At 35.7% G+C, this 21,423-nt stretch overlaps 2 protein-coding genes across 2 annotated transcripts in view; both read right to left on the bottom strand.

Moving 5' to 3' along the window:
* Nucleotides 1-4,689: 4,689 nt before the first annotated feature.
* On the bottom strand, nucleotides 4,690-5,214 carry LOC117316941 (putative nuclease HARBI1). The gene has a single exon (XM_033871720.1). It carries the CDS (start codon nucleotides 5,212-5,214, stop codon nucleotides 4,690-4,692), a length of 525 nt encoding a protein of 174 aa, XP_033727611.1.
* A 4,965-nt stretch (nucleotides 5,215-10,179) lies between these two features.
* LOC117317101 overlaps nucleotides 10,180-21,423 on the bottom strand; it is a 30,735-nt gene continuing 19,491 nt past the window's right edge. The window contains exons 8-12 of the mRNA XM_033871899.1: nucleotides 19,328-19,421; nucleotides 18,517-18,699; nucleotides 17,414-17,611; nucleotides 16,617-16,754; nucleotides 10,180-10,408 (exon numbers count right to left, since the gene is read on the bottom strand). Coding sequence (XP_033727790.1) covers nucleotides 10,281-10,408; nucleotides 16,617-16,754; nucleotides 17,414-17,611; nucleotides 18,517-18,699; nucleotides 19,328-19,421 — 741 coding nt within the window. The 3' untranslated portion in view covers nucleotides 10,180-10,280. The remainder of the gene's footprint in view (nucleotides 10,409-16,616; nucleotides 16,755-17,413; nucleotides 17,612-18,516; nucleotides 18,700-19,327; nucleotides 19,422-21,423) is intronic.

Genomic DNA, 21,423 nt, shown 5'->3' with positions numbered 1-21,423 from the left:
ACAGGTATTATTTAAAAAAAAATCCCCAAAAAAACCTTGTGATCTTGCTTGCTCCTGTTTGGTTTAAATATTGAATTATCACTCGATTTGTGAACCGCTCTATCCTTCACAATATCGTCATTTATTGCATCGATGTTTTAATTCTAATAAAACTATTAAACACGAGTTTTCTCCCTTAGTCCAGTTGTGACACATTGCTATAAATAGATATTATGCTGACTTTATATAGAGCAAATGCTTACAAAACTAAACGAGCTGGCTCAGTCGAGTGGTTACTTTGAGAACTTACATACTTACCTTGTACTCGAGTAATCCGAGCATCGCTGCAGTTCGACGCCACGAAGAGGGGGGTTGGGGGTTGGGGGCCGGCCACTGACGCAATCCAGCCATATATTTTATATTTTATTTATTTTTATTCATTTATTTATTTTATTTATTCATTTAGTATTTCATTTTGCATAAGTTTGGCTAGGAATAGCCGTCGAATTACAAGCACTGTTTCATAATGAGCTATTGAAAGTAATATGTCAGAGCATTGGTGGAATACAAACAAATTATACGATAACATTGTAATATAAAATACATGGATATGTAATTATATTTTAAAATAATGGTTGGTGGGGATATGGATACTATATATATCGAGTATATATTCATACCTATATAAATATGATACACCTATAATATGTAAAATGTACCATTTTGTACCTATAATATGTATAACATTAATTGTATCTATAAGAATATGATATACAATGTACAATTCTGTATCTATAAGAATATGATAAACAATGTACAATTCTGTATCTATAAGAATATGATAAACATTGTACTATTCTGTATCTATAAGAATATGATAAACATTGTACTATTCTGTATCTATAAGAATATGATAAACATTGTACTATTCTGTATCTATAAGAATATGGTATACTGCACAATTACAATTTACGATTTTGTACAGCTGCAATCATTATTTCGTTTTCTGCCATCAATCGACTTATTGGATATTGCGTCGTTTAGAAGGGTTCTCTATTCGTTTCCATGGAGACGAAAACATTTTCGAAATCGATAAGTACCACAAAGGACAAAACAGGAAATTTCGTGTTAATACTATCTCGAGTTTCGAGTTATGAACCGAACACTAAGATCCGCATGGCCATATAAAATCACGATCAACGTGTTAAAGTAAACATTAACACAGGGAATTATTTTATCAGTTTCACAATTTTCGCAAAAAATATAATAATTTGCTCTTCAAACTTTGTGACAGTGTATAGGCTGTCGGCGCTGTAGTATCTGTGTGACAGACAGTGTATAGACTGTCGGCGCTGTAGTATCTTTGTGACAGACAGTGTATAGACTGTTGGCGCTGTAGTAACTTTGTGGCAGTGTATAGACTGTCGGCGCTGTTGTGCTGTGTATCTGTGTGACAGAAAGTGTATAGACTGTCGGCGCTGTAGTATCTGTGTGGGGCAGACAGTGTATAGACTGTCGGCGCTGTAGTATCTGTGTGACAGACAGTGTATAGACTGTCGGCGCTGTAGTATCTGTGTGACAGACAGTGTATAGACTGTCGGTGCTGTAGTATCTTTGTGACAGACAGTGTATAGACTGTCGGCGCTGTAGTATCTATGTGACAGACAGTGTATAGACTGTCGGCGCTGTAGTATCTGTGTGACAGACAGTGTATAGACTGTCGGCGCTGTAGTATCTGTGTGGCAGACAGTGTATAGACTGTCGGCGCTGTAGTATCTGTGTGGCAGACAGTGTATAGACTGTCGGCGCTGTAGTATCTGTGTGACAGACAGTGTATAGACTGTCGGCGCTGTAGTATCTGTGTGACAGACAGTGTATAGACTGTCGGCGCTGTAGTATCTGTGTGGCAGACAGTGTATAGACTGTCGGCGCTGTAGTATCTGTGTGACAGACAGTGTATAGACTGTCGGCGCTGTAGTATATGTGTGACAGACAGTGTATAGACTGTCGGCGTTGTAGTATCTGTGTGACAGACAGTGTATAGACTGTCGGCGCTGTAGTATCTATGTGACAGACAGTGTATAGACTGTCGGCGCTGTAGTATCTGTGTGACAGACAATGTATAGACTGTCGACGCTGTAGTATCTGTGTGACAGACAGTGTATAAACTGTTGGCGCTGTAGTATCTTTGTGACAGACAGTGTATAGACTGTCGGCGCTGTAGTATCTTTTTGATTGTGTATAGGCTGTCAGCGCATTTCAAGCACCTTTTACAAAAAATAATCAATAGGGATTGATTGTAAGTTACACAAATTCTTATTAAACAAGAAAGCTCATGACAGTAGCCAGTTTTTATTTACAAATTCTTAATTTCAATATGAGTTGTCTCCCTTTGTCCATTGCCATGTTGTGCGTTAACTACCCAAGGCTATAAATAGAACTGACGCGGTGAGTACTGTGTGTAATATACATTAAATGTCGATATGTCGAGTCGAGCTGGCTCAGTCGTGTGGTTACTTTGTCAAACAAAATGTTTATACAGTGTTGATATGCCGGAGAGAAGAAGAAGGAGTTCGACTCCACGAAGAGGGGGGTGGGGCCCGGCCACTGACGCTATCCAGCCATATATTTTGATTTTGTTTTTTTAGTAATTTATCTGTAACCTCTTAGAGCTCAAACCATTTATTATCAGTTCAGACCATTAATTATTAATATATATATTTGGGTGCCGTAGATCGTGAGTTCGAGGCCCGGTCAGGGCGCGAGTCAAACAGTTGTCTTCCTCCGTCATTTGTGTTGCTAAGTTATATACATGTATATAAATATATATTCAAGTATTCACTTAATTCTTGTATTCAAGGGTATTTCTACCTAGTGAATAAAATAAAAGAAGTCTGTGTAAAATATGTTATCTTTGGACATAAAGTACATTTTCCTGTTCATTGTGAGATTATATTAACAAAGCTATGCAAATTGTGAACATTATTGTTAAATCTCATATCTTATATTTGGTGATGGATAACATATCCTTTCATATAAACAATAATTCATTGTTATGTACAGTAAAAATATTACAAATCGTAAAACGTTTTATGATTAATATAAAAATCGTCTCCAGTTATAAAGAGGTTGTATACACTGTTTCTATACATATAACAAATTGTAGCCTTCTAATAGTATTTAAACATTTATTTCATATGGCGGAATGACAGCCAATGGAAGAATGAGTGCGTTTCCGTTATTGGATCACACTGGGTGTCTTTGGGCGAGAACAACGTTCTCTCGTGTTATCGGAACAAGGACATAATTTCTGTCGCCCTAACAACCTGAACAATATCGGAGAACATGTACTCGGAACAAAATTCTCACACCACCTCCTAAGCAAGAACACGAGAACAAAAGATGGCGGCAAAGTGAAAAAAGGTAATGTGGAATTTTGCAAATACCTTTCTGATGGTTATTATCGACATCCACTGACATTACTGAATTCCGGAAAATCAAAACCGATGACTTATTCATATATTGTTGATGGATATGCGACATCCGTTGGTGTGAAAGACGAGAAAAAGAAGTTTTTGTTCAACTCACGTGGGTATTTTAAACAATGAAGAAAGTTTGTGCATTTAGTATAGAAATAAATTAATTATTTGAATCTGATGTAATGCAGTTAAGTGTTAAATATCACGAGCCATGTCGTTTTATTTCGACGATCGATTCACAGTTTACAATGCACGCCAGGTGCAAATAACGCTCAAATCACATGTTCGAAATTCCAACTGTAAATAGGCCTATCTAAGGGTATGGCCTATTACCACGGAAATTAATTAAAGATAATGTATTATATATATACCTGTACATGTGGTATCATTATAAAAAGAGAAGCGAGTGACTTTGTACAGTAATGAATAGGGCCGAATAGGCTCGGCAAATGTTGTCAGTAGTGTGTCGACGCATGGCATAATTATACTGTGGCCAAAATAAAATGCCGGGTCATGATTTAAATAAATGTACTGTATTAAAATCTCATAGAACTTGAAATACTAATTCAGATTTAATAATCAATTGCGAATTGATTCGCATCATTGAAATATGGAGAATGTGCATGTGTTTCAGCCAATCTTTGTTGACATGTACTGAACTTCACATTTATGATTTTATTTGTGTCTTGCCAAAACAAAGCAACTGACTGTGATGTGATTTCCATCATTTTTATTGTTAGATTACAGATTGTGTATGTGCCAAATCATAAGTTACAATTCAATATATTGTGAAAGTGTTCTTTTAATTTTTTTGATAGCTAAGTAAGCATGAAAGTGATTTATTTTTGTTGATACCTGTATACGTTAATAAAAAAAGTTCCATGGATCATATTTCATATTTGTTTTCCTTTAAGATCGTTATGGTATCTGCAATGAAAATGAGTTCCAATTGGTTAAATCCATACAACCAGTTGCATAAATTGTCTTGCAGTTTATCTAAATTTACAGGAATCTTGCTACCAATCTGTTTCTTGTATGCACTGCCTGGTTCGCATTGACAAATATGTTTGGATAATTGTTGATGTCCTGAGCTTGTGCCAAGTCTATGAAATCTTCTATGTTGTCATCAGATACAATGCACAGGTTGTGGAGAATACATGCAGACATTACCAAATGATAAATCTGTGTAACATCAGCACAATAGACCTTTTGAAGTCTTCTAAAACGTCCCTTAACGTGCGTTGGCTCGTTCTACACATTGTCTGGCAGATGGAAAAGCCTTGTTAAAGCGTCTTTGAGCAGGACTAAGATGACCATTGTCTCTAAATGGTGTCATTAGCCATGGTTTAAGAGGATAGGCTCCATCTCCGAGTATATAATGATTGTTTAGTATCTTTTCTCCATTCTCTGCTTTCCTGAACAGTTCACAGTTTCTCAACACCCTCGCGTCGTGTGTGCTACCTGGCCATCCTAGGTATGTGTATGGATCATTTATGACCAAATTATCGTCCACAACAAGTTGTAGTTGAATGGATGCAAAACCTTTTCTATTAATATAGTCGTTTTGGCCACCAGGACAATTCACGATTGGAATATGTGTCCCATCCAAAGCTCCGACAATGCCTGGGAAGTTGTATTTATCTTCAAAACTTTGAGATATGTCACGCTGTCTCTCATACGTTGGCCAAGCAATGTAATTGTGTTTCAAACCCGTGTCAGTTCCGAAACACTTCTGATGCACGAATGAACTAACCATTCGCTTACACTGAATATCAAGGCTATTTCACGCTGACTATCTTGATTTGACAGATACCATATAAATATATATAACTGTTTATTGGGGGCTACTGGTAATAATCCACCGCGATACATTTTTGTCAGGGGTTCTCGGATCTCGTCTAACAGGTGGCTGTATACAGTCCTGCTTCAACGGAAATGTCTTCGAAATTCAGCGTCGGACCATTTTGACACAACATTTTCCACAAAACCTTCCATTTTCGGTCTTTCTTCTCTCGCCAGTGAGGTAAACGCAAATACCCAAGTAGCTCTAATCGGTCTGCCATCTTTGTTTTGTTCCCGTCAGTTCTTGGCGTTAGGGCGGGATACCCCGGGAACATGTTCTTGGTCGTTCTCGAGTAAAGAAAACGGCTTCGCCCATAGAAACTATGTTTTTCGTTTGACGTCCTCGGAATCTTCACGGATCAAACGTTTCCGGAATATACAAGATTTATTAATATCATGTAAGGTTTTACTGACAAAAATACATTAAATGTTTTTTTTCTAATGTAGTAACATATATATATATACTGTTGTAGTAACATAGATATATACTGATGTAGTAATATAAATATATACTGATGTAGTAACATAGATATATACTGATGTAGTAACATAGATATATACTGATGTAGTAACAAAGATGTATACTGATGTGGTAACATAGATATATACTGATGTAGTAACATAGATATACTGATGTAGTAACATAGATATACTGATGTAGTAACATAGATATATACTGATGTAGTAACAAAGATGTACTGATGTAGTAACATAGATATATACTGATGTAGTAACATAGATATATACTGATGTAGTAACATAGATATATACTGATGTAGTAACATAGATATATACTGATGTAGTAACAAAGATGTACTGATGTAGTAACATAGATATACACTGATGTAGTAACATAGATATATACTGATGTAGTAACATAGATATATACTGATGTAGTAACATAGATATATACTGATGTAGTAACATAGATATACTGATGTAGTAACATAGATATATACTGATGTAGTAACATAGATATACTGATGTAGTAACATAGATATATACTGATGTAGTAACATAGATATACTGATTTAGTAACATAGATATATACTGATATAGTAACATAGATATATACTGATGTAGTAAAAAAGATATATACTAATGTAGTAACATAGATATATACTGATGTAGTAACATATATATATACTAATGTAGTAAAAAAGATATATACTGATGTAGTAACATAGATATATACTGATATAGTAACATAGATATATACTGATGTAGTAAAAAAGATATATACTGATGTAGTAACATAGATATACTGATGTAGTAACACAGATATACTGATGTAGTAACAAAGATGTACTGATGTAGTAACATAGATATATACTGATGTAGTAACATAGATATATACTGATGTAGTAACATAGATATATACTGATGTAGTAACATAGATATATACTAATGTAGTAACATAGATATACTGATGTAGTAACATAGATATATACAGATGTAGTAACATAGATATATACTGATGTAGTAATATAGATATACTGATGTAGTAACATAGATATATACTGATGTAGTAACATAGATACATACTGATGTAGTAACATATATATATACTGATGTAGTAACATAGATACATACTGATGTAGTAACATATATATATACTGATGTAGTAACACACATATACTGATGTAGTAACATAGATATATACAGATGTAGTAACATAGATATACTGATGTAGTAACATATATATATACTGATGTAGTAACATAGATATATACTGATGTAGTAATATAAATATATACTGATGTAGTAACATAGATATATACTGATGTAGTAACATAGATATACTGATGTAGTAACATAGATATACTGGTGTAGTAACATAGATATACTGATGTAGTAACAAAGATGTATACTGATGTAGTAACATAGATATACTGGTGTAGTAACATAGATATACTGATGTAGTAACACAGATATACTGATGTAGTAACATAGATATATACTGATGTAGTAACATAGATATATACTGATGTAGTAACATAAATATGTACTGATGTAGTAACAAAGATATACTGATGTAGTAACATAGATATATACTGATGTAGTAACATAGATATATACTGATGTAGTAACATAGATATACTGATGTAGTAATATAGATATACTGATGTAGTAACATAGATATATACTGATGTAGTAACACAGATATACTGATGTAGTAACATAGATATACTGATGTAGTAACATAGATATATACTGATGTAGTAACATAGATATACTGATGTAGTAACATAGATATATACTGATATAGTAACATAGATATATACTGATGTAGTAAAAAAGATATATACTGATGTAGTAACATATATATACTGATGTAGTAACACAGATATATACTGATGTAGTAACATAGATATATACTGATGTAGTAACACAGATATACTGATGTAGTAACATAGATATACTGATGTAGTAACACAGATATACTGATGTAGTAACATAGATATATACTGATGTAGTAACATAGATATATACTGATGTAGTAACAAAGATATATACTGATGTAGTAACATAGATATATACTGATGTAGTAACATAGATACATACTGATGTAGTAACATAGATATATACTGATGTAGTAACATAGATATATACTGATGTAGTAACATAGATATATACTGATGTAGTAACATAGATATATACTGATGTAGTAACATAGATATACTGATGTAGTAACATATATATATACTGATGTAGTAACATAGATATATACTGATGTAGTAACATAGATATATACTGATGTAGTAACATATATATATATACTGATGTAGTAACATATATATATATACTGATGTCGTAACATAGATATATACTGATGTAGTAACATAGATATATACTGATGCAGTAACATAGATATACTGATGTAGTAACATAGATATATATTGATGTAGTAACATAGATATATACTGATGTAGTAACATAGATATACTGATGTAGTAACATAGATATATACTGATGTAGTAACATAGATATATACTGATGCAGTAACATAGATATAACTGATGTAGTAACATAGATATATACTGATGTAGTAACATAGATATATACTGATGTAGTAACACAGATATATACTGATGTAGTAACATAGATATATACTGATGTAGTAACATAGATATACTGATGTAGTAACATAGATATATACTGATGTAGTAACATAGATATATACTGATGTAGTAACATAGATATACTGGTGTAGTAACATAGATATACTGATGTAGTAACATAGATATACTGGTGTAGTAACATAGATATACTGATGTAGTAACATAGATATACTGATGTAGTAACATAGATATACTGATGTAGTAACATAGATATACTGGTGTAGTAACATAGATATACTGATGTAGTAACATAGATATATACTGATGTAGTAACATAGATATATACTGATGTAGTAACATAAATATACTGATGTAGTAACATAGATGTACTGATGTAGTAACATAGATATACTGATGTAGTAACATAGATATACTGATGTAGTAACATAGATATACTGATGTAGTAACAAAGATGTACTGATGTAGTAACATAGATATATACTGATGTAGTAACATAGATATATACTGATGTAGTAACATAGATATACTGATGTAGTAACATAATATATACTGATGTAGTAACATAGATATATACTGATGTAGTAACATAGATATATACTGATGTAGTAACATAGATATATACTGATGTAGTAACACAGATATACTGATGTAGTAACAAAGATGTACTGATGTAGTAACATAGATATATACTGATGTAGTAACAAAGATGTACTGATGTAGTAACATAGATATACTGATGTAGTAACATAATATATACTGATGTAGTAACATATATATATATACTGATGTAGTAACATAGATATATACTGATGTAGTAACATAGATATATACTGATGTAGTAACATAGATATATACTGATGTAGTAACATATATATATACTGATGTAGTAACATATATATATACTGATGTAGTAACATAGATATACTGATGTAGTAACATAGATATACTGATGTAGTAACAAAGATGTACTGATGTAGTAACATTGATATATACTGATGTAGTAACATAGATATATACTGATGTAGTAACATAGATATATACTGATGTAGTAACATAGATATATACTGATGTAGTAACACAGATATATACTGATGTAGTAACATAGATATATACTGATGTAGTAACATAAATATATACTGATGTAGTAACATAGATATACTGATGTAGTAACATAGATATATACTGATGTAGTAACATAGATATACTGATGTAGTAACATATATATATACTGATGTAGTAACATAGATATACTAATGTAGTAACAAAGATGTACTGATGTAGTAACATAGATATATACTGATGTAGTAACATAGATATATACTGATGTAGTAACATAGATATATACTGATGTAGTAACACAGATATATACTAATGTAGTAACAAAGATGTACTGATGTAGTAACATAGATATATACTGATGTAGTAACATAGATATATACTGATGTAGTAACATAGATATATACTGATGTAGTAACACAGATATATACTAATGTAGTAACAAAGATGTACTGATGTAGTAACATAGATATATACTGATGTAGTAACATAGATATATACTGATGTAGTAACATAGATATATACTGATGTAGTAACATAAATATATACTGATGTAGTAACATAGATATACTGATGTAGTAACATAGATATATACTGATGTAGTAACATAGATATATTGTTGTAGTAACATAAATATTTACTGATGTAGTGACATAGATAAGCACCTTTAGCCAGCCTTTGCAGTAATAACTTTTGTGCATTTAATGTTGTGAATTTTCTATTTATTGAGAAAATAAATATTTGAAAATTGAAGAACATTTTATTAAGGAAATGTGGATACACAAATTATTTCACTAAACCCCACCATAACACGTTGTTCTTGTGGCTTTCATCACGTTTATTATGTACAAAGATTACAACTTTTTTTACACAGATTCCTTTTGGCTGGGTCCAAACACGCTGTGGTCAGGAACTGTATGTTGAAGCAACTGGTGTCGTCGTCCCTGCAGGTCGACACAGTAGTACTGTCTGTAAGACAAAACAAACACTGCCAACACTCTGGGAGTTATACTGGTAACAGTGGTTACATCTCCGACGGGGAGTTATAACGGTTAGAGAGGTTACATCTCCGACAGGGAGTTATTATAGTTAGAGATGTTACATCTCCGACAGGGAGTTATTACGGTTAGAGAGGTTACATCTCCGACAGGGAGTTATTATAGTTAGAGATGTTACATCTCCGACAGGGAGTTATTACGGTTAGAGAGGTTACATCTCCGACAGGGAGTTATTACGGTTAGAGGGGTTGCATCTCCGACAGGGAGTTATTACGGTTAGAGTGGTTAGATCTCCGACAGGGAGTTATAACGGTTAGAGAGGTTACATCTCTGACAGGGAGTTATTACGGTTAGAGAGGTTACATCTCCGACAGGGAGTTATAACGGTTAGAGATGTTACATCTCCGACAATTAGTTATAACGGTTAGAGAGGTTACATCTCCGACAGGGAGTTATAACGGTTAGAGAGGTTACATCTCCGACAGGGAGTTATTACGGTTAGAGAGGTTACATCTCCGACAGGGAGTTATTATGGTTAGAAAGGTTACATCTCCGACAGGGAGTTAATGGTTAGAGAGGTTACATCTCCGACAGGGAGTTATTACGGTTAGAGAGGTTACATCTCCGACAGGGAGTTATTACGGTTAGAGAGGTTACATCTCCGACAGGGAGTTATTACGGTTAGAGAGGTTACATCTCCGACAATTAGTTATAACGGTTAGAGAGGTTACATCTCCGACAGGGAGTTATTACGGTTAGAGAGGTTACATCTCCGACAGGGAGTTATTACGGTTAGAGTGGTTAGATCTCCGACAGGGAGTTATAACGGTTAGAGAGGTTACATCTCCGACAGGGAGTTATTATGGTTAGAGAGGTTAAATCTCCGACAGGGAGTTATTATAGTTAGAGAGGTTACATCTCCGACAGGGAGTTATTACGGTTAGAGAGGTTACATCTCCGACGGGGAGTTATAACGGTTAGAGAGGTTACATCTCCGACAGGGAGTTATTATGGTTAGAGAGGTTACATCTCCGACAGGGAGTTATTATGGTTAGAGAGGTTACATCTCCGACAGGGAGTTATTATGGTTAGAGAGGTTACATCTCCGACAGGGAGTTATTATGGTTAGAGAGGTTACATCTCCGACAAGTAGTTATTATAGTTAGAGAGGTTACATCTCCGACAGGGAGTTATTATGGTTAGAGAGGTTACATATCCGACAGGGAGTTATTATGGTTAGAGAGGTTACATCTCCGACAGGGAGTTATGACGGCTAGAGAGGTTACATCTCCGACAGGGAGTTATTATAGTTAGAGAGGTTACATCTCCGACAGGGAGTTATTATAGTTAGAGAGGTTACATCTCCGACAGGGAGTTATTACGGTTAGAGAGGTTACATCTCCGACAGGGAGTTATAACGGTTAGAGAGGTTACATCTCCGACAGGGAGTTATTATGGTTAGAGAGGTTAAATCTCCGACAGGGAGTTATTATAGTTAGAGAGGTTACATCTCCGACAGGGAGTTATTACGGTTAGAGAGGTTACATCTCCGACAGGGAGTAATTATGGTTAGAGAGGTTACATCTCCGACAGGGAGTTATTACGGTTAGAGAGGTTACATCTCCGACAGGGAGTAATTATGGTTAGAGAGGTTAAATCTCCGACAGGGAGTTATTATAGTTAGAGAGGTTACATCTCCGACAGGGAGTTATTATGGTTAGAGAGGTTAAATCTCCGACAGGGAGTTATTACGGTTAGAGAGGTTACATCTCTGACAGGGAGTTATTATGGTTAGAGAGGTTACATCTCCGACAGGGAGTTATTATAGTTAGAGAGGTTACATCGCCGATAGGGAGTTATTACGGTTAGAGGGGTTACATCTCCGACAGGGAGTTATTACGGTTAGAGAGGTTACATCTCCGACAGGGAGTTATTACGGTTAGAGAGGTTACATCTCCGACAGGGAGTTATTACGGTTAGAGATGTTACATCTCCGATAGGGAGTTATTACGGTTAGAGGGGTTACATCTCCGACGGGGAGTTATTACGGTTAGAGAGGTTACATCTCCGACAGGGAGTTATTACGGTTAGAGATGTTACATCTCCGACAGGGAGTTATTACGGTTAGAGAGGTTACATCTCCGACGGGGAGTTATAACGGTTAGAGAGGTTACATCTCCGACAGGGAGTTATTATGGTTAGAGAGGTTACATCTCCGACAGGGAGTTATTATGGTTAGAGAGGTTACATCTCCGACAGGGAGTTATTATGGTTAGAGAGGTTACATCTCCGACAGGGAGTTATTATGGTTAGAGAGGTTACATCTCCGACAAGTAGTTATTATAGTTAGAGAGGTTACATCTCCGACAGGGAGTTATTATGGTTAGAGAGGTTACATATCCGACAGGGAGTTATTATGGTTAGAGAGGTTACATCTCCGACAGGGAGTTATGACGGCTAGAGAGGTTACATCTCCGACAGGGAGTTATTATAGTTAGAGAGGTTACATCTCCGACAGGGAGTTATTATAGTTAGAGAGGTTACATCTCCGACAGGGAGTTATTACGGTTAGAGAGGTTACATCTCTGACAGGGAGTTATTATGGTTAGAGAGGTTACATCTCCGACAGGGAGTTATTATAGTTAGAGAGGTTACATCTCCGATAGGGAGTTATTACGGTTAGAGGGGTTACATCTCCGACAGGGAGTTATTACGGTTAGAGAGGTTACATCTCCGACAGGGAGTTATTACGGTTAGAGAGGTTACATCTCCGACAGGGAGTTATTACGGTTAGAGATGTTACATCTCCGATAGGGAGTTATTACGGTTAGAGGGGTTACATCTCCGACGGGGAGTTATTACGGTTAGAGAGGTTACATCTCCGACAGGGAGTTATTACGGTTAGAGATGTTACATCTCCGACAGGGAGTTATTACGGTTAGAGAGGTTACATCTCCGACGGGGAGTTATAACGGTTAGAGAGGTTACATCTCCGACAGGGAGTTATTATGGTTAGAGAGGTTACATCTCCGACAGGGAGTTATTATGGTTAGAGAGGTTACATCTCCGACAGGGAGTTATTATGGTTAGAGAGGTTACATCTCCGACAGGGAGTTATTATGGTTAGAGAGGTTACATCTCCGACAAGTAGTTATTATAGTTAGAGAGGTTACATCTCCGACAGGGAGTTATTATGGTTAGAGAGGTTACATATCCGACAGGGAGTTATTATGGTTAGAGAGGTTACATCTCCGACAGGGAGTTATGACGGCTAGAGAGGTTACATCTCCGACAGGGAGTTATTATAGTTAGAGAGGTTACATCTCCGACAGGGAGTTATTATAGTTAGAGAGGTTACATCTCCGACAGGGAGTTATTATAGTTAGAGAGGTTACATCTCCGACAGGGAGTTATTACGGTTAGAGAGGTTACATCTCCGACAGGGAGTTATAACGGTTAGAGAGGTTACTTCTCCGACAGGGAGTTATTATGGTTAGAGAGGTTAAATCTCCGACAGGGAGTTATTATAGTTAGAGAGGTTACATCTCCGACAGGGAGTTATTACGGTTAGAGAGGTTACATCTCCGACAGGGAGTAATTATGGTTAGAGAGGTTACATCTCCGACAGGGAGTTATTACGGTTAGAGAGGTTACATCTCCGACAGGGAGTAATTATGGTTAGAGAGGTTAAATCTCCGACAGGGAGTTATTATAGTTAGAGAGGTTACATCTCCGACAGGGAGTTATTATGGTTAGAGAGGTTAAATCTCCGACAGGGAGTTATTACGGTTAGAGAGGTTACATCTCTGACAGTGAGTTATTATGGTTAGAGAGGTTACATCTCCGACAGGGAGTTATTATAGTTAGAGAGGTTACATCGCCGATAGGGAGTTATTACGGTTAGAGGGGTTACATCTCCGACAGGGAGTTATTATAGTTAGAGATGTTACATCTCCGATAGGGAGTTATTACGGTTAGAGGGGTTACATCTCCGACAGGGAGTTATTATAGTTAGAGAGGTTACATCTCCGACAGGGAGTTATTATAGTTAGAGAGGTTACATCTCCGACAGGGAGTTATTACGGTTAGAGATGTTACATCTCCGATAGGGAGTTATTACGGTTAGAGGGGTTACATCTCCGACAGGGAGTTATTATAGTTAGAGATGTTACATCTCCGATAGGGAGTTATTACGGTTAGAGGGGTTACATCTCCGACAGGGAGTTATTATAGTTAGAGAGGTTACATCTCCGACAGGGAGTTATTACGGTTAGAGAGGTTACATCTCCGACAGGGAGTTATTACGGTTAGAGAGGTTACATCTCCAACAGGGAGTTATTATGGTTAAGAGGCGTTCGGGAGACAAAATCGAAAGGATAAACCAAACGAAAAAGAGAGATGGTGTACACTGTTCGTTCATATCCTCACAACCAAGTAATGATGAATGATACCGTGTATCAAGGAATGATACGGTGTATCCATGACCGATACCGTGTATCCTGGAATGATACCGTGCATCCATGACTGATACCGTGTATCCATGACTGATACCGTGTATCCATGACTGATACCGTGTGTCCATGACTGATACCGTGTATCCAGGACTGATACCGGTTATCCAGGACTGATACCGTGTATCCATGACTGATACCGTGTATCCAAGACTGATACGGTGTATCCATGACTGATACCGTGTATCCATGACTGATACCGTGTATTCAGGAATGATACCGTGTATCCAGGACTGGTACCGTGTATCTATGACTGATACCGTGTATCCATGACTGATACCGAGTATCCATGACTGATACCGTGTATCTAGGACTGATACCGTGTGTCCATGACTGATACCGTGTATCCATGACTGATACCGTGTATCCATGACTGATACCGTGTATCCATGACTGATACCGTGTATCCATGACTGATACCGTGTATCCATGACTGATACCGTGTATCTATGACTGATACCGTGTATCCATGACTGATACCGAGTATCCATGACTGATACCGTGTATCTAGGACTGATACCGTGTGTCCATGACTGATACCGTGTATCCATGACTGATACCGTGTATATTTGACTGATACCGTGTATCCATGACTGATACCGTGTATCCATGACTGATACCGTGTATCCATGACTGATACCGTGTATCTAGGACTGATACCGTGTGTCCATGACTGATACCGTGTATCTAGGACTGATACCGTGTATCCAGGACTGATACCGTGTATCTATGACTGATACCGTGTATCCATTACTGATACCGTGTATCTAGGACTGATACTGTTTGTCCATGACTGATACCGTGTATCTAGGACTAAAAACGTGTATCCATGACTGATACCGAGTATCCATGACTGATACCGTGTATCTAGGATTGATACCGTGTATCCATTACTGATACCGTGTATCTAGGACTGATACCGTGTATCTAGGACTGATACCGTGTATCCAGGACTGATACCGTGTATCTATGACTGATACCGTGTATCCATTACTGATACCGTGTATCTAGGACTGATACTGTGTATCTAGGACTGATACTGTTTGTCCATGACTGATACCGTGTATCTAGGACTTAAAACGTGTATCCATGACTGATACCGAGTATCCATGACTGATACCGTGTATCTAGGATTGATACCGTGTATCCATTACTGATACCGTGTATCTAGGACTGATACCGTGTATCTAGGACTTAAAACGTGTATCCATGACTGATACCGTGTATCCATGACTGATACCGTGTATCTAGGACTGATACCGTGTATCTAGGACTGATGCCGTGTATCCATTACTGATACCGTGTATCCATGACTGATGCCGTGTATCCATGACTGATACCGTGTATCTAGGACTGATACCGTGTATCTATACTGATATCGTGTATCCATGACTGATACCGTGTATCCATGACTGATATCGTGTATCCATGACTGATACCGTGTATCTAGGACTGATACCGTGTATCCATTACTGATACCGTGTATCCATGATGTCGGGCATCTCGTCCACTAATGTATTTGTATACTTTTTCACTTGAATGCCTGATACTGTTGTGTTCGGTTTTTTAGCTTTCCATGTTTAAGACAAAATGTAACAAAACGGCCAGATAATGGTACTCAGAGGAGACTTGAACATTTTTAACAAGATAACAATTCTAATCACTTACCATGACATTTCCCACAACTTTTACGGCAAAAAAGTTCTGCTAATTCTTCATCCGGGCAAATGCCTTGCAGAAGTGTCTGGTTATTACACTGAACTGGATGTGTGTCAACGCATACAGCAGGGGTCGGTACTGTCATCCCTGTAATGACACACACAAGCTAGGATTGTACGGAGTACACACAAGTGTTTAGTATCTCCTAAAACAAACAGGAAGTTAGATATAGTAAAGCCGAAATGAATTAAAATGTATCATAGGGTGGTTGGGTGGCGCAGAGGTAATAAATTCGCCTTTCATTTGGGGGCAGGAGTTCGATTCCCCGACCGGACGTGATAATGCGTTAGGCCCGACCACGTGGGTTTTTCTCCGGGTACTCCGGTTGCCTCCCACAGTAAGACCCAGCATGGGAACATCCGGGTCAGTAATTAGTATTGATTTATCTTGTTTCGCGATTGTTTTAAAATCAGTCAAGTTAACATTTTAAATGATATCATACAAACTCCACATTGAAGGGCCTTCTTAATGCTGATGGTGGTGGTGGCAATAGCATAAGTACGCAATGTTTGATGCAGCCGATTTTTCTTTTCAATATAGATCCTGATTTTTATTTTTAGTGACGTAGCATTTGTCACATACTTGTGGGTATATACACTGAATATTAAATTACTATGTAAGAAGAAAAGATATAAGTATCAGGTAGATGATATTTGAAAAAAAAAAAAGTTAATGTTTGAAAATCTTAAAAATTTGTATAATTTTCTCTAGCGAAAAACTCGTCCGCTAATCCTCAGTAAACGTACCGCATATGTTACAAGATTTCATGCAGTAAAATTTCAAAACATCATCAGAGCAGACGATAGGAAGTATCTCATGATCACACGACTGGTGGTTACTGTCCTGGCAATCAGGAGATGAACTTATAGATGACGTCACAACAGGGGTGGACGTAGGGATCGTGGTAACCATGGTGATAGCCGGGGGTAAAGATGTTAGGGAACCTGTAAATGTCAAATGTCGTAAACTGATACAGCTACAAAGTGTACTGATGTAAATATTCAAACTCTCGCCAGATACTGTCATTTTCTTGATATTTTCGAAATTTGGAGTAAAATCGCGAACGAATATATATTAATAATATTCACCTGGGAAACACGGATTACTTTATAATCTCCAAAAAATAAATCCTTTATTCTTCAACCCTTAAGCAAAGCTACAGTAATGAAAACCAATTAACTGCGCTATTTTTAAGAATGTGGTCGTCATATGATTAGAACTGCCCTAATCAAGCAATATCTCGACATTCTCTAATAAACGATTGGAGAAGCAATCTAATGTGTTCAAAATAGATGCTTGATAAAACTAGACTGAATGGAAGAAACATAGACAAAGAAAGAGATGATACCGAAACGAAAGGGAAGGCACCATTACAAAGGAGAGAAAAATATGTAGGCAAAATTTCTAAAGTTTTAGCATTCACCTCATCATTAGAAACAAGGTGTTAATGCTATTCTCCATAGTTCAAATTCCTTGGTTTTAAAATTTATCGCGGTAATTGTTGAAAGAGTTAGGGGTTTCTCAATAGTTTTATTTTCAATGTACAGTGAACCCTTCTAACAATTTTATTAAAAAACAAAACAAAATAATCCCACTTTATCAAAGCATTGAACCTACTAATACATTCCATGTGACATAGTCACGAATGTAAGCTTCTGTTTATCAGATACTTCTTTGAGAATGAAAGTCAAAACTCAAATTAATTTCTATATAAGACTCATACTAAATACAATGTATATATTGTTGTCCTCTTGAGAGACGATCGTGAACATCATTTATTGAGGAACCAATTAGGTGATAATCAGTCACATTCATCAGTAAAAAGACACCGGTCAAATATCTGGCTTACCACACAGTCCGCACGACTTCCTACAAAACTGGCTGAACGTCTGGTCGTTACAAATGGAGGACAGGATACTGGCAATGCAAGGACGGTTAGGGTCGTCTTCACACACAGGGGGCGCTGTGGTGGTGGGCGTGGTGGTCGTTGTGGGCGACGTAGGAGCAATGCTTGAGGTAGTGGATGGGGCATCTGAAATAAATGTTAAAGATTCAATAATGTTTGAAACAAGCATTTCTAATGGCTAAATATTCGTGCTTGAAACAAGCATTTCCATTGGCTAACCTTTAAGAAATGACGCTGTCAACAATACTGTTTGTGTCTGTTTAGTAGAGGTACAAAGTAATCTAAGGGAAAAGGCATTGGACATAGAGTATGTGGGAAGCATGTATGCTGCTATCAGAAAAGGGAATGTTTGATCGAAGAAAATCAAATTGTCATGTTGGTGTAGAATTGTATAGGTGCCAAGTTAATATAAGTGTCCTGACACTTGTTTACGATTCCTTATTGTATATTTTATATGGTATATATATATTGTTAAATGGTAAATTGACAAAAACACAGAATAAACTAAAAAAATTGAAAACCCCTACGTTTTGAATTAAAGAGGGGTGGACGATCGATTTACGATAAATTGTTTGTTTTTATTGACAAACATCATCAAAAGTTAAAATGAATAAATTGTAACTTGACATTAAGCCTCTATAATGTTAAGTTCTGAAGCGCCGCATGACAAATTCGGGTATAAAGGGGACACAATTTGTTCATGATAACATTGACAATAATACTAATATAGGAGGCAAGCAATACTGTTACCCACGTTCACACAAGTCTCGGTTACAGTGTTCACCATGGCAGCATTTCGAACAATATTGTGTTTCTCCAATATGCGAGTCACCACCATGATGGCATACCTGTGGTGATGAGAAAAAATTAAAATTAACAAATATTGGAAGCATACACTTTTCTTTATTGTATCATATCAATTTAACAGGCATTTGTTTTCTCTTCCTGTTTTTATAACAGATGAAATATAAATATCATGTTGTCATAACTATATTCTATTCCAATATCTAATTTCAGTGAATTTAAATCTGTCACACACTGTGAAAATAGAAATAATAAAATAGAATAAATAATAGTGATATTTTTTTTATTAGAAAATATGTCTTACACATGAAACAAGTACAGAAATACGGAGTATAACCTAATAAGGAAAACAGATCGGGATATTACCTAATAAGGGTAACATATTGGAATATAACATAATAAGGAAAAACATATTGGAATATAACCTAATAAGGAAAACATATTGTAATATAACCTAATAAGGGTAACATATTGGAATATAACCTAATAAGGGTAACATATTGGAATATAACCTAATAAGGGTAACATATTGGAATATAACCTAATAAGGGTAACATATTGGAATATAACCTAATAAGGGTAACATATTGGAATATAACCTAATAAGGGTAACATATTGGAATATAACCTAATAAGGAAAAACATATTGGAATATAACCTAATAAGGAAAAACATATTGGAATATAACCTAATAAGGGTAACATATTGGAATATAACCTAATAAGGAAAAACATATTGGAATATAACCTAATAAGGAAAACATACCGGAATATAACCTAATAAGGGTAACATATTGGAATATAACCTCATAAGGAAAAACATATTGGAATATAACCTAATAAGGAAAACATACCGGAATATAACCTAATAAGGAAAAACATACCGGAATATAACCTAATAAGGAAAAACATATTGGAATATAACCTAATAAGGAAAAACATATTGGAATATAACCTAATAAGGAAAAACATACCGGAATATAACCTAATAAGGGTAACATATTGGAATATAACATAATAAGGAAAAACATATTGGAATATAACCTAATAAGGAAAAACATACCGGAATATAACCTAATAAGGAAAACATATTGGAACAAACCAAATAAGGTAAACAGATCAAGTTATTACCCAATAAGGATAATAAAAACTGTTATTTTATTTCCGTTATAAATAGTATTATTAAAACAAAATATGGTCGGTTGGATAATAAATTAAAACAAAAATTGTTACTTTTTTATTCAAACTTGTATTTCAAGCTCTAGAACTTCAAAATTGAGACATTAGACGATATATTTATATTATAGATGTTACTTACATTTTGCCTCATACAGCCGAGCCGATATATTTATATTATATGTGTTACTTACATTTTGCCTCATACAGCCGAGCCGATATATTTATATTATATGTGTTACTTACATTTTGCCTCATACAGCCGAGCCGATATATTTATATTATATGTGTTACTTACATTTTGCCTCATACAGCCGAGCCGATATATTTATATTATAGATGTTACTTACATTTTGCCTCATACAGCCGAGCCGATATATTTATATTATATGTATTACTTACATTTTGCCTCATACAGCCGAGCCGATATATTTATATTATATGTGTTACTTACATTTTGCCTCATACAGCCGAGCCGATATATTTATATTATATGTGTTACTTACATTTTGCCTCATACAGCCGAGCCGATATATTTATATTATATGTGTTACTTACATTTTGCCTCATACAGCCGAGCCGATATATTTATATTATATGTGTTACTTACATTTTGCCTCATACAGCCGAGCCGATATATTTATATTATATGTGTTACTTACATTTTGCCTCATACAGCCGAGCCGATATATTTATATTATATGTGTTACTTACATTTTGCCTCATACAGCCGAGCCGATATATTTATATTATAGATGTTACTTACATTTTGCCTCATACAGCCGAGCCGATATATTTATATTATATGTGTTACTTACATTTTGCCTCATACAGCCGGGCCGATATATTTATATTATAGATGTTACTCACA

The sequence above is a fragment of the Pecten maximus genome, chromosome 18 (genome assembly GCF_902652985.1).
Source record: "Pecten maximus chromosome 18, xPecMax1.1, whole genome shotgun sequence".
Taxonomy (NCBI): Eukaryota; Metazoa; Mollusca; class Bivalvia; order Pectinida; family Pectinidae; genus Pecten; species Pecten maximus.
Note: the sequence above shows the minus strand (reverse complement) of the source record. Positions and strands in the feature narration are given on the sequence as shown.